Here is a 13,775-nt window from a genome sequence, read left to right as displayed (position 1 = left end):
CCCGTATTTCCTTTTTTTTCTAGGGGCATAATCAACCCATTCCCTGCTTCAAAATGCATCAGATCTTCACCACTTCAGTGTATCCATATAGCCGAAGGACATACCAAGGCTGTGCTTTGTGTTGATTCTACTGATGATCTTCTGTTCACTGGATCTAAAGGTTGGGGAGGCTTCATGTATTTGTTGCCTAGTGAAACTGCTTTGAAAAAAACAATATATTTTGAAATTCCTTATCGGTGGCCAGTGACAGAAATGCAAGGTTTTAGGGTAGAATGCTGTGAAAGATCCATTTTTAGAGCATAATAAGCTTGATTTGATTAACTAATGTTTGTTCCTCATGTATACCATCTGTGAGTTCCTTTTAATTGGAAAATTAACTTCTGAAATAGCATCTTAAAAAACATCTGTTCTTCTGAATTCCAGTCTTAGGCTCTGTCCACCAGACCATTTTCCCCTCCCAGTAAACTTCCCCAGTCTGGAAAAATACTGTGCAGATCAGCTCCCTATTGGTTTCATAATCTGGCTGAGGTATTTTGGATCATTCCTTTAACTCTTAAAATGCCATTGTCAGGTTAAAAATAATATGTTTTAAAATAATTTTTCTCTGTTACAATTAACCCCATGTTATTAAAATAAATAATTTTTAATATCTAACTTACTCTTCACTTTTGCATTTCTCTCAGCCTGAACATTGAAAACATAGTAATCAATTTTACTGCTCAGTTTCACTTTCAACTTCTCATGCACTAGCTCGCTGCTGCAACATTTGGGTTTAAAACATAGAAGGAATATTTTTGTTTTTAAAATACATTCTATTAAAGAAAAAAAAACCTAGAAACATTTCTATTGGTGTTAGATTTTGAAAATATTATTTAAAGGGGTGGGGGGTGGGAAACTAACTGTACTTTGAGTCAAGTTTGACCTGATTCGCTTCGTTTAATAATGATACAGTTTATATGTCCTATAGATTTTATAGGAACTTTTCTTTTAAACTCCTCCTACAAAATGCATAGGCCCCAGAATCTACAAGGCAATCCAGCTGCTATAGCCAAGAGGAAATATATGCACTATTGCAAGAATGGAATTTGCATAAGAGTCTGCCCAGCAACGAACTTGGAAGTATATGTCCACTTGGTGGTCTTCATACTCCTGTAAAGAAATAGATTAAAGTTATCCATTGACTACAGTAACATACCAGAAAAACTAGGGCCCTGACACTGCAAATAGTTTATACATGTAAGCAGTTGTATTCATTTCAGCTAGGGTACACAAGTGCTTAGACTTAACCATGTGCAGAAACATTTGCAGTATTGAAGCCTACAAGTGACCCTCCATCCTAATTGCTTGATTTTGGTTGCAGATACACAAATGAATTTAGAAAAAGACATTTCTTTCCCATTTACTCTATATTCGTTCTTTCTGGAGCGCTTCCTGAATATCTTTGTGAGGTAGCTAGTAAAAAGCTCTGCAGCTGTAATATCCATGCAGCCAAAGATGTAGGATAGGCATTTCAAGGCCTCTAACAGGCATGCAGAATGACATGTATGGACCTCTGCTTCCACTCAGAGCTCCATTGACAGCCCACGTGGTTCTCCTTCTAGGATGGGGCCAAGTGAATTGGAGTAGCTGCAGGGCATGAGGTATAGCTTAGTGGTAGGAAAAAAAACCCTTCTTCATTAAGTAATAAATACCAAGATTTCAGTGCCTCCCTCGTTTATCCTTACATTCATTTCTAGAAAACACTGTCTAAGTATGGGTCTCCCTGTAGATGATATTCGAGTAATCTGGTGCAACCTATTCTGATTATTTCTGTTGGTGGCACATAGTATCACTGACTGTTCTTACCAGTATTGAGTTATATCCTGGATGGCTGAAAAGCTAGTAGAAGTCAAATGCTGCCAACATTTTCTAATTTTATTTTGTTTATTATTTTTCCTGTTTACATTTGTGGGAAATTATATAATTGTTCATGTTCTTGTTAAAAATGTAATATTTTTATAAGTTTACAGGGGATGTGCTCTGCTAATTTTTGCATGTGCATAAGTGATGGCAGGAAGAAATGTGTACCTTCTGTCTGCTGCCTTTTGTTGTATTTGCGGATATTTTCACTATGATGATACGATTAAAAATGTTTTTGCTCAGTTGAATTGCAGTGAGATTTCAATTTTAGTAGTTATGTGACAAAAGGTATTTTAAATTAGTGTTTTACATTCAGATTTGTGGTCTTTAAAAAATTTTCAAAGCATCCTAAATTTTTGGAACTAAGAAGCACAGTGGCAGGTGGGGTAAATATTTGCTTTTCTTGCAACTTGCTAGTTTCCAAAGTATTTGTTTAAGAAAGGTAAATATTAGTGGGGGGAAACCTGATAAAGCTGCAAAATGGCATAGACTTTTATTTACTTAATATGTGTTTGAAACTCTTTGGAAATTGCAGTTAATGTAGAAGGCAGTGGCCTACTTAGGGTATGTCTACACTACGAAATAAGGTCGATCTTATCAAAGTCGATTTTTAGAAATCGATTTTATACAGTCGATTGCGTATGTCCACACTAAACTCATTAAGTCGGCGGAGTGCGTCCTCACTACCGTGGCTAGCTTCGACTTTCAGAGCGTTGCACTGTGAGTAGCTATTCCACAGTTCCCACAGTCTCTGCTGCCCATTGGAATTCTGGGTTGACCTCCCAATGACTGATGGGACAAAAACATTGTCACAGATGGTCTTGGGTACATGTTGTCAGTCGCCCCTCCGTCCGTGAAAGCAACGGCAGACAATCGTTTCATGCCTTTTTTCCGCACAAACGCCATACTGCTGTCAGCAGACGGTGCAGTAGGACTGCTAACAGTCATCGTCATCCACCGCTTCCACTGTAACTCTGCTCTCCTGGTGCTATGATTCCACCTCGCAGGCCCTCTTGTCGTTCTGTATAAATATCTATTCTCATGGCATCCATCATCATCCACCGCTTCCGCTGCAATTCTGCTCACCTGCAGACGCCATACCACAGCAAGCATGGAACCCGCTCAACTCACCGCTGCTGTTGTGAGCATTGCAAACACCTCACGCATTATCCTGCAGTATGTGCAGAACCTGCAATAGCAGATGAGGAGGCGACGACAGTGCGATCACGATAGTGATGAGGAAATGGACACAGACTTCTCTCAAGTCATGGGCCCTGGCAATTTGGACATCATGGTGGTAATGAGGCAGGTTCCTGCCATGGAACACCGATTCTGGGCCCAGGAAACAAGCACAGACTGGTGGGAGCACATAGTGTTGCAGGTCTGGGATGATTCCCAGTGGCTGCGAAACTTTCGCATGTGTAAGGGCACTTTCATGGAACTTTGTGACTTGCTTTCGCCTGCCCTGAAGCGTAAGAATACCAAGATGAGAGCAGCCCTCACAGTTGAGAAGCGAGTGGCGATAGCCCTCTGGAAGCTTGCAATGCCAGACAGCTACCGGTCAGTTGGGAATCAATTTGGAGTGTGCAAATCTACTGTGGGGGCTGCTGTGATGCAAGTAGCCAACGCAATCACTGAGCTGCTGCTATCAAGGGTAGTGACTCTGGGAAATGTGCAGGTCATAGTGGATGGCTTTGTTGCAGTGGGGTTCTCTGACTGCGGTGGGGCCATAGACGGAACACATATCCCTATCTTGGGACCAGACCACCTTGGCAGCCAGTACGTAAACCGCAAGGGGTACTTTTCAATGGTGCTGCAAGCACTGGTGGATAACAAGGGATGTTTCACCGACATCAATATGGGATGGTCGGGAAAGGTGCATGACACTCGCATCTTCAGGAACTCTGATCTGTTTGAACAGCTGCAGGAAGGAACTTGCATCCCAGACCAGAAAATTACCGATGGGGATGTTGAAATGCCAATAGTTATTCTTGGCGACCCAGCCTACCCCTTAATGCCATGGCTCATGAAGCCATACACAGGCACCCTGGACAGTAGTCAGGAGCAGTTCAACTATAGGCTGAGCAAGTGCAGAATGGTGGTAGAATGTGCCTTTGGACATTTAAAAGCTCGCTGGCGCAGTTTACTGACTAGGTTAGACCTCAGCGAAACCAATATTCCCATTGTTATTGCTGCTTGCTGTGTGCTCCACAATATCTGTGAGAGTAAGGGGGAGACATTTGTGGTAGGGTGGGAGGTTGAGGCAAATCGCCTGGTGGTCGATTACGCGCAGCTAGACCCCAGAGTGATTAGAAGAGCAAAGCTGGGGGCCCTGCACATCAGAGAAGCTTTGAAAACCAGTTTCATGACTAGTCAGGCTACGGTGTGACAGTTCTGTTTGTTTCTCCTTGATGAAAACCCGCCCCCGTAAGTCAATCAACCTCCCCCTTTGATCACCGCTTTCAGAGGCAATAAAGTCATTATTGTTTCCAAATCATGCATTCTTTATTAATTCATCACACAAATAGGGGGAAAACTCTCAAGGTAGCCCGGGAGGGAAGGGATGAGGGGAGGCAGGAAGGACAAGGCCACAGTACAGTTCAAAACGTATTGAATGCCAGCCTTCTGTTGCATGGGCAATCCTCTGGGGTGCAGTGGCTGGGTGCCCGTAGCCTCCCCCGCATTCTTGGGCGTTTGGATGAGGAGGATATGGAACTTGGGGAGGAGGGCAGGCGGTTATACAAGGGCTGCAGCGGCAGTCTGTGCTCCTGCTGCCTTTTCTGCAGCTCCACCAGACAACTGAGCATGTCCGTGTGCTCCCCCATTAGACTCAGCATTGCATCCTGCCTCCTTTCATCACACTCCTGCCTCCTTTCATTGTGCACCTCCCTCCTCTCATTGTGTTCATTTAACACTTTCCTGGACTCTGCCATTGTTTGCCTCCACGCATTCTGCTGAGCTTTTTCAGTGTGGGAGGATGGCATGAGCTCTGAGAACATTTCATTGCGAGTGCGGTTTTTTTCGCCTTCTAATCTGCACTAGCCTCTGGGACGGAGATGATAGGGGGAGCGTAGAAACATTTGCAGCTGCGGGAGGAAAATAAAGGGAGAGTAGTGTTTTAAAAGATACGTTTTAGAGAACAAAGGGAAGACTATTTCACGCTGAATCAAGCAATTCACATTACATAGCACACATGTGCTTTTGGTACAGTCGCATTTTGCCTCTTATATTGAGTGCCTGCCGGTTTGGTATGAGACATCACACACGCTCAGCTGGGCAGCAGAATTCGGCTTGCAGGCAGCCCTGGTAAGGCAAAGGGTTTCGGCTTCTTCAACCTTCATAACATCCAATGCACCGCTACAGACTAGGGACTGAACGGCTAGGCAGCAGTTCTGCAGAAAAGGACCTAGGAGTTACAGTGGACGAGAAGCTGGATATGAGTCAACAGTGTGCCCTTGTTGCCAAGAAGGTCAATGGCATTTTGGGATGTATAAGTAGGGGCATTGCCAGCAGATCGAGGGACGTGATCGTTCCCCTCTATTCGACACTGGTGAGGCCTCATCTGGAGTACTGTGTCCAGTTTTGGCTCCCACACTACAAGAAGGATGTGGAAAAATTGGAAAGAGTCCAGCGGAGGGCAACAAAAATGATTAGGGGACTGGAACACATGAGTTATGAGGAGAGGCTGAGGGAACTGGGGATGTTTAGTCTACGGAAGAGAAGAATGAGGGGGGATTTGATAGCTGCTTTCAGCTACCTGAAAGGGGGTTCCAAAGAGGATGGCTCTAGACTGTTCTCAGTGGTAGCAGATGACAGAACAAGGAGTAATGGTCTCAAGTTGCAGTGGAGGAGATTTAGGTTGGATATTAGGAAAAAACTTTTTCACTAGGAGGGTGGTGAAACACTTTACCTAGGGAGGTGGTGGAATCTCCTTCCTTAGAAGTTTTTAAGGTCAGGCTTGACAAAGCTTTGGTTGGGATGATTTAATTGGGGATCGGTCCTGCTTTGAGCAGGGGGTTGGACTAGATTCTGAGGTCCCTTCCAACCCTGATATTCTATGTGGGAACAGTGCAAACAGCAGTGCCCTCCTTTCCCATACCAAGCAAAGCCCGTTGGGTTGGCCATTTAAAAGGAGGGGCTGTGGTTTTAGGGTGAATGTGCAGCAGAACCCAACCCCCCCCCCCCAATTCTCTGGGATGATCACTTCACACACCCCACCACCATCACCGCGTGGCTAGTATCAGGGAAGATCCCTGAAAGCCAAATGCTAACAGCTCAGCATGAATGGACCTCCCCCCACCATGTGGCTAACAGTGGGGATGATTTCTTTTCAGCCAAAGGAAAACAGCCCAGCAGGAACAGGCACCTCTGAATTTCCTCTTAAACAAATTTCCCGTATTTCAACCAGGTGACCATGAATGATATCGCTCTCCTGAGGCTAACACAGACAGTACCTGCAGGAGAGCTTCATGGAGATGTCCCTGGGGGATTTCCGCTCCATCCCGAAACACGTTAACAGACTTTTCAAGTAGCTATACTTGCCGCAAATGCATCCCAAGTCTTCAGGGCAAATTAATCATTAAACACGCTTGCTTTTAAACCCTGTATTATATTTACAAAGGTACACTCACCAGAGGTGCCTTCTCCAGCTTCATGGTCCGGGAGCCGCCCTGGGAGGGTTGGGAGTGATGATCCAGGGTGATGATCAGTTCCTGGCTGCCGGGGAGAAGGGATTCTCTGCTTGCCTGCTGTGCGCTATCCTCAACCTCCTCATCCACAAAATCCTCATCCCTGTTGCGTGAGAGTCCCCCCTTACAGGTGTCCATGGACAGTGGTGGGAAACTGGTAGGGGCTCCCCCTAGAATTGCGTGCAGCTCATCATAGAAGTGGCATGTATGGGGCTCTGACCCGGAGGGATCATTTGCATCCTTTGTTTTTTGGTAGGCTTGCCTCAGCTCCTTAACTTTCACGTGGCACTGCTGAGTGTCCCTGTTGTAGCCTCTGTCCATCATGCCCTTAGAGATTTTGGCAAAAATATATGTGTTTCGTCTTTTGGAACGGAGTTCTGCCTGCACGGATTCTTCTCCCCATACAGCGATCAGATCCAGTGCCTCCCGTTCGGTCCATGCTGGAGCTCTTTTGCAATTCTGGGACTCCATGGTCACCTGTGCTGATCAGATCGCCACACTGGCCAAACAGGAAATGAAATTCAAAAGTTCCTGGGGCTTTTCCTGTCTATCTGGCCAGTGCATCTGAGTTGAGAGTGCTGTCCAGAGTGATCACAATGGAGCACTCTGGGATAGCTCCTGGAGGCCAATACCATCGAATTGCGTCCACGCTACCCCAAATTCGACCCAGTGAGGTTGATTTTAGCACTACTCCCCTTGCCGGGGAGGAGTACAGAAATCGATTTTAAGAGCCCTTTAAGTCGACAAAACAGACTTGGTCATGTGGACGGGTGCAGGGTTAAATCGACCTAATGCTGCTAAATTCGACCTAAATTCGTAGTGTAGACCAGGGCTTAGAGTAGGTTATGTCAGTGTTCCAGAAGCTGCACTGGCTGCTAATTTCATCTGAGAGTTCAGATGTAGGTTTTGGTTTTGGCCTTTAAAGCTGGGGTTTTCAGAGCATCTGACGAGAGTCTAGGTCTATCCACACTTCTTGTGCTCGTATAATTACATCATTAGGGGTATGATTTTGTTTTTGGTTTGTTTTTTTTACTAATAGTTATGCTCTCACAACCCCTAGTGTGAATGCAGTTTTATTGGTAAAAATGTGCTTATACTGGTATATCTTATTCCCCTTCCCAAACAGAATTAATCTATGCTGGTATAACCGCATCCACCTTAGAGGGCTGTACCATTTTAACTATACCAGAGCAGATAAAACAGTATATCTTTGGTGTGTGGACAAGACCTTAGGTACTTAAATCTCATTGAAACTGGAACTGTGCATCATACCAACTTAGACTGAGATTTTCAGAGGTGCCCTGAAGCCCTGAATAGTTTGGTACCTGACTTCCGGAGAGAATGCCTTTCTCGTCACATGTTAACTTGTCAGTCAAGGTCATCTGTGGTGCTCAGGCTTTCAGCCCCCTGCTGCAGTGTGTTCTTAGTGAGGTGTCCCTGTGATCTTCCATAGCCCAAATTTTGGTGAGGTGTCCCTGTGATCTTCCATAGTCCAAATTTTGTGATCATCAGGATATTCTTTAACTTCCACCTGTCTTCTCACATTTTCCCTGTGGAGGGACTGGCCAGGGACTGATTGCAAGGCTATTGTACATTGGGGTGTGAAATGCTCTTGGGAGCTGGTATGTTACGAAGGAACATACTTTATTATAAACTGGGTGTCGTTTTGCTGCAGCATGGAGATGTCCACATGTGGTTGTTAGGATATATTGAATTCCATCATTTATGATGAACCTAAAATGCTGGAGGGTGTGGTATATAAACATAAATATAGATTTTTTTTTAATACGGAGAAAAATATACACATTTTCTCTTCTGTGTGTCTTTCTTAGATCGCACTTGTAAAGTATGGAATCTGGTAACTGGACAAGAGATTATGTCTCTAGGAAGTCATCCTAACAATGTTGTATCTGTAAAATATTGCAACTATACTAGCCTGGTCTTCACAATTTCAACATCTTATATTAAGGTGTGGGACATCCGTGATTCTGCCAAGTGTATTCGGACATTAACGTAAGTGACTTAAATCTCAAATGCAAAGAGCTGAATAATTCTTAATTTTAAATAAAATTGCATTAGTCTTAATAAGAGAAAGTGTAAAGATCATATTTTAAGTACAGAATATTATGGGACCACAAAGAAACAAAATATAAGGGCTCAAACTCCCTGAACAGACTCCCATTGACTTTAAACTTGGACTTTTAGGGGTAGACCCACAGTCTCTAGGAAAAAGGAAAGTATTGTGAAGTTTTTCTTTTTCTATGTTCCACTGAGAAAAAACAGCTTTGCCTTTAACTTTAGGTTTTTTTCAGCTCTGAGATGGCATTTTGGTCTTGGTTGAGTGAGTTGAGTCTTTACACGATAGTTCTATTCAGTTTTAAAGATATGGGAGGGCTTTTTTTATGGGGATACTTAGAACCCTAACCAAACATGAATCTTTCTCTACCTTATCTTTCAATACAAGAGTTTAAGGTGAGTACCTGTATTCAGGCTAGTTTGAAAACACTGTTATTCAAAAGCCAGAGCTAATATTTGAAGGGAACCTCTTTTCTGAGTGAATTTAAAAATACCAGGATCTCACTTGAGATTGCATCTTAGTGCTGGCTAGTGGGGATGTGAAAATAGAGGTGGGATATGTGTTGCAGGAACTAGAAAGGAGATTGTATGAGTTCAGGGGAGAGAGCAAGGGGAAGGGTTTGGGAGAGAAGTTGGAGTGGCTGGGTTGATTGTGGGAGTAGCAGAGGAGGCAGCTACCAAGAACTGCAGCTGCCTTGAAGTTGATATCAGCTCTGCCAGCTTTGATCTGAGGCCTCTCTTATAGTATCACTAAAGGGTTAAGGTAATGAGGACACAACCCCTTTTGTTGCTGTTGTCTATATGTACAGTTATATGTGTTATCACTTTATCCACCATTCCACTGCAACCACCTGTAACGTGCAACACAGCAGTCATTTTGTATCAGCATAAATACACAACAGTTTTTAGGAAGAGAAATTAATTTATCCAATTAAAACAACAGAAACGTAGTGAGCGGAATGTAGTTACCTAAGCTGCAATTTGGCCAGAATATCAAGGTTAACATCTCCACTCTTGCAAAAATATGCCACTCAGTTTACCAGGAAGTTGGCATTTCCGATTGCACCATGACCCTACTGTTGTGCTGGGGATGAATCAACAGCCAGACAATCAGCATGTGTTAGAGAGAAGAATGCTGCCTCCTGAATAATCAGTACCTGGGTTTTTTCCTGCAAGTCTCCCATCCAGGTACTTACCAGGCTGACCTGCCTAGTTTGAGATCCCAGTCACAGGTCAATGTAGTACAAGTGCTTGTTGGTGCCAGCCTCTTTATGGATGCAGACTCAGTAAATATTTATTATAATATGTGGAAAAGTCAATTTTCTTAAATCCAGGTATAGAGGGTAGTTTTTTGTGGATTTGCCTATATTATTCAGTGTTCAGAATTGATCTGTAGTTCTTTTACCTTCAAATAAGCATGCTTATTTTTAAACAAAATGTAACTGTCTCTTTTTGGTAATATTCAGGTCTTCAGGCCAGGTGATGTCTGGTGATGGTTGTTCTGGAAGCACTAACAGAACAGTAACTATTCCTGCTGGAGAAAACCAGATCAACCAAATTGCACTAAATCCAACTGGCACTTTCCTCTATGCAGCTTCTGGAAATGCAGTAAGGATGTGGGACCTTAAAAGGTACATAACTAAGGCAAAAGATAATATTCTCTTGATATTTACCAGAATATATTACAAAGATAGCACCAGGATGCTTCGTGTTCATGAGGCAATATCAATGTCTTGGGCTGAACAAGCTTGTAGGTCATAATCCAAGGGATTAATTTGTCCACACTATGGTTATTACTGACCCAATACAAGACACTCTGAAGTGATTGCCTAATCACTATTAGACTGAGTCTTTGAATTAAACATTGACTTTTTAAATTAGTGGAAAAAAATAAAAACGGAGTTGAAAGCTGAATTTTAAATGAAAAGCATACAGCCTTGTTCATTGGTCTTTCTTAACTCCCCGGTCATTTCCCCTGCTTTCCTTCATTCCTTCTCTCCTTTCCCTGCTCCCCATCCCTGCCTTCCCAACAGGTCAGCAAACTAAAATGTACATGATAGAGGGGGGAAAACTATAGAAGCAAATCAAATGGGGCTGTGAGATTGTGGAAATGGGTTTAAAAACCTTTTGACTCATTTTCTGCATTCCTTTCATCTCTCCTCTCTACTACCCCCAGGTCAGCAAAGCCTTCCCCTCAGAATAATGGTCATTGTGTTTGCGCTGAGATAATCCCAGCCCCACACAACCCCGGTTCAGTTCTGAAACACAGCTCAGAACAAACACACACAGGTTGATACGACCAACCCTTACTGCCCGAATACTCACTCATGCCCCAATCCTGCCATGAGTTATGTGTAGGTAGCGCCTTCTTTAAGTGAATGGCGCCCTCTGAGGAGCTCATTGTAGGATCAGAACTATAGCAAGCACTTTGGCTGGTAGTGAGAATCTGGAGCATCAGGCCTATATGTAGCAGCTACAGTGGGAGGAAGAGTCATTTTCTGTTCAGTCAAAATGAGTCGGGAGGCAAGCAGTTTGAAAATGGCACAAGTGAAAATACAGGTTAGAGTAGCCCATCAGGGTACGGAGACTTGCATATTTAAGATAGTTACTGAAAAATGATTTTGCTAATGCCTGCATTCAGACTAGTAGTGGCTGTCACCTAATGAGAGCAGCTGGATTTACATAATATATGGTAATTGAAAATAACCAGACAGTGGTTATGCAAATCAGAATACAGACACCCAGAAATAGTCAAAAAGCAAAGACTAGCTAAAGTGGAGATAATTGCCTGTAGTTAGAATCATCTGACATAAAAATAGATTTTTCAAACAAGCTAAGCATGTATTTATTTACATTTACCATGATTGGGTATGCTTATTGGGTGAATTTCCATGTGTGGTGGGGGTGGGAAGGTGGAGAAGACATCTGGAAACCTTGTGAAGAAAAGAGCAAAAACGCAGAAAATCCATTTGTCCAGAAACTGTCTGTGCTATAAAACTGTACAAATAGATCATATTTTTCAGCATATCCAATGGAAGTAATAAACCCCCAAATCCCCACAGGGTCACACACTTTTGAAAATGGAGCTGCATACTCTCTGCATCCAAGTTTAAAGCTGGTTAAAAATTAAGAATATTCTTCATCACATTACCCCCACCTCGCATTCACTCCTTTTCTTCTTCTTCTTAAAGATTCCAGTCTACAGGAAAGTTAACTGGTCACCTAGGTCCTGTCATGTGCCTTACTGTAGACCGCATTTCCAATGGACAAGATCTTATCATCACTGGCTCAAAGGATCACTATATAAAGGTAATACATCTTAGTATTAACATTTTCTCCTTTACTGTATTTTCACTTGACCAGTAGGGGCAGGGTTTATGATTAGTGTTACTTTCATTTTCTACCTTCCTCTCCCAACATCCCAAAAAATGGCAGCCCAGATGGAAAATCGTATATCATGTAATGCATATTAATATGTTTATTAATAATACCAATTTTATAGCACTTTATAGCACTAACGATGGCCCCATCTCAAAAAGTATAAAGCAGAAACAATTTGATGAAGGGCAACAGCAATTTTTAGACTCAGGGAAAGACTTTCTTATCAAGAGAAATTAAAATATTAGGGCAATATCAAAAGTGAGAAGATGAATAAGTAGTGACATAATAGATATACACAAAATATTGAACTGTGTACAGAGGTTAAATCATAGAATATCAGGGTTGGAAGGGACCTCAGGAGGTCATCTAGTCCAACCCTCTGCTCAAAGCAGGACCAATCCCCAACTAAATCATCCCAGCCAGGGTTTTGTCAAGCCTGACCTTAAAAACTTCAAAGGAAGGAGATTCCACCACCTCCTTCAAATAACAGACCATTCAAGAACTCTCTTCCTGATGCACTGAATGATGCAGGGATCCTGAGGAGAAAATAGCATGTGATCATGTAATTAAATACTGTGCATTATGCATACCCAGACAGAGGCAGAATTAAGGTTATGCAGGCAACGTTAATTCTAGTATTTTCTAAATTTTGAGTGCCTGACTTGGCCACCCAAATAGTTTCCTTTTAATGTCATTGCATTTGTATTGTAATATGTTGTCAGATTAAGCTGGAAAAAGGCCAGCAGGTAAATCCCATTTAATTTAGTGGGAAAGATTGTTATTCTCTTAAAGGGAGATTCTAAAATATGGATGTAAACTTAATTTATTTCAGTGGCTTGATGTGTATTAAAATATTAAGAACAGAATATACCACTGAAGTGAATGGTTTCAGAGTAACAGCCGTGTTAGTCTGTATTCGCAAAAAGAAAAGGAGTACTTGTGGCACCTTAGAGCCTAACCAATTTATTTGAGCATAAGCTTTCGTGAGCTACACCTCACTTCATCGGATGCATACTGTGGAAACTGCAGAATTTTCCACAGTATGCATCCGATGAAGTGAGCTGTAGCTCACGAAAGCTTATGCTCATATAAATTGGTTAGGCTCTAAGGTGCTACAAGTACTCCTTTTCTTTTCACTGAAGTGAACGTAATCTTTAGATGAAATTAGCCTTACATGTCTTTCTGAGACAGATGGAACTGTTCCATGAATTTCTAATTGAATGCCATGCATGACTTTTTAAAAAAACAAACAAACCCAAAGCTTTAATTCATTTAAGCTTTTTTGTTTGTTTGTTTGTTTTTACATCGCCAAGTAATCAGTTTTTCTTACTGTCAAGTTTATTTATTGTAAAGTGCTATTAAGGTAACTAAGTTGCATGACACAGAGCTTATTTGAATGGAGCTAGTGGTCTGTTATTTGAAGAGCCTGCATTCTGGGGCCCCGTTCTCCGAGAACTGGGAAGGAGAAAGGTACGTGTGGCTCAGAGGAGACATCAATACTTAAAGGGACAGAACACTTACAGAAACAAAATTTTCTGGAAATTACCACCTCTTCCTACAACTATCCACCTCTCAACTACAAGACAATGCTTCCACCCGTCTGTTCCTCATTCTGCTGCATGCTCCTTCCCTGAGCAATCAGAAATTACTAACAGGCTGTCTGTGAAGATACAAAGGCTGAGAGGAGAGATGTTCCTCTGCTACAAAGCAAATAAATACTGGGCGTTGGTT

General features: G+C 42.5%; 1 protein-coding gene across 9 annotated transcripts in view; it reads left to right on the top strand.

Annotated features, from left to right (window-relative positions):
- KIF21A (kinesin family member 21A) overlaps positions 1–13,775 on the top strand; it is a 184,307-nt gene that overhangs the window by 158,862 nt on the left and 11,670 nt on the right. For all 9 annotated transcript variants that reach the window (XM_048836296.2, XM_048836302.2, XM_048836301.2 and 6 more), the window contains 4 exons: positions 24–160; positions 8,420–8,600; positions 10,130–10,294; positions 11,855–11,972. In XM_048836296.2, coding sequence (XP_048692253.2) covers positions 24–160; positions 8,420–8,600; positions 10,130–10,294; positions 11,855–11,972 — 601 coding nt within the window. The remainder of the gene's footprint in view (positions 1–23; positions 161–8,419; positions 8,601–10,129; positions 10,295–11,854; positions 11,973–13,775) is intronic.

The sequence above is a fragment of the Caretta caretta genome, chromosome 1 (genome assembly GCF_965140235.1).
Source record: "Caretta caretta isolate rCarCar2 chromosome 1, rCarCar1.hap1, whole genome shotgun sequence".
In the NCBI taxonomy this organism is placed as follows: Eukaryota; Metazoa; Chordata; order Testudines; family Cheloniidae; genus Caretta; species Caretta caretta.
Note: the sequence above shows the minus strand (reverse complement) of the source record. Positions and strands in the feature narration are given on the sequence as shown.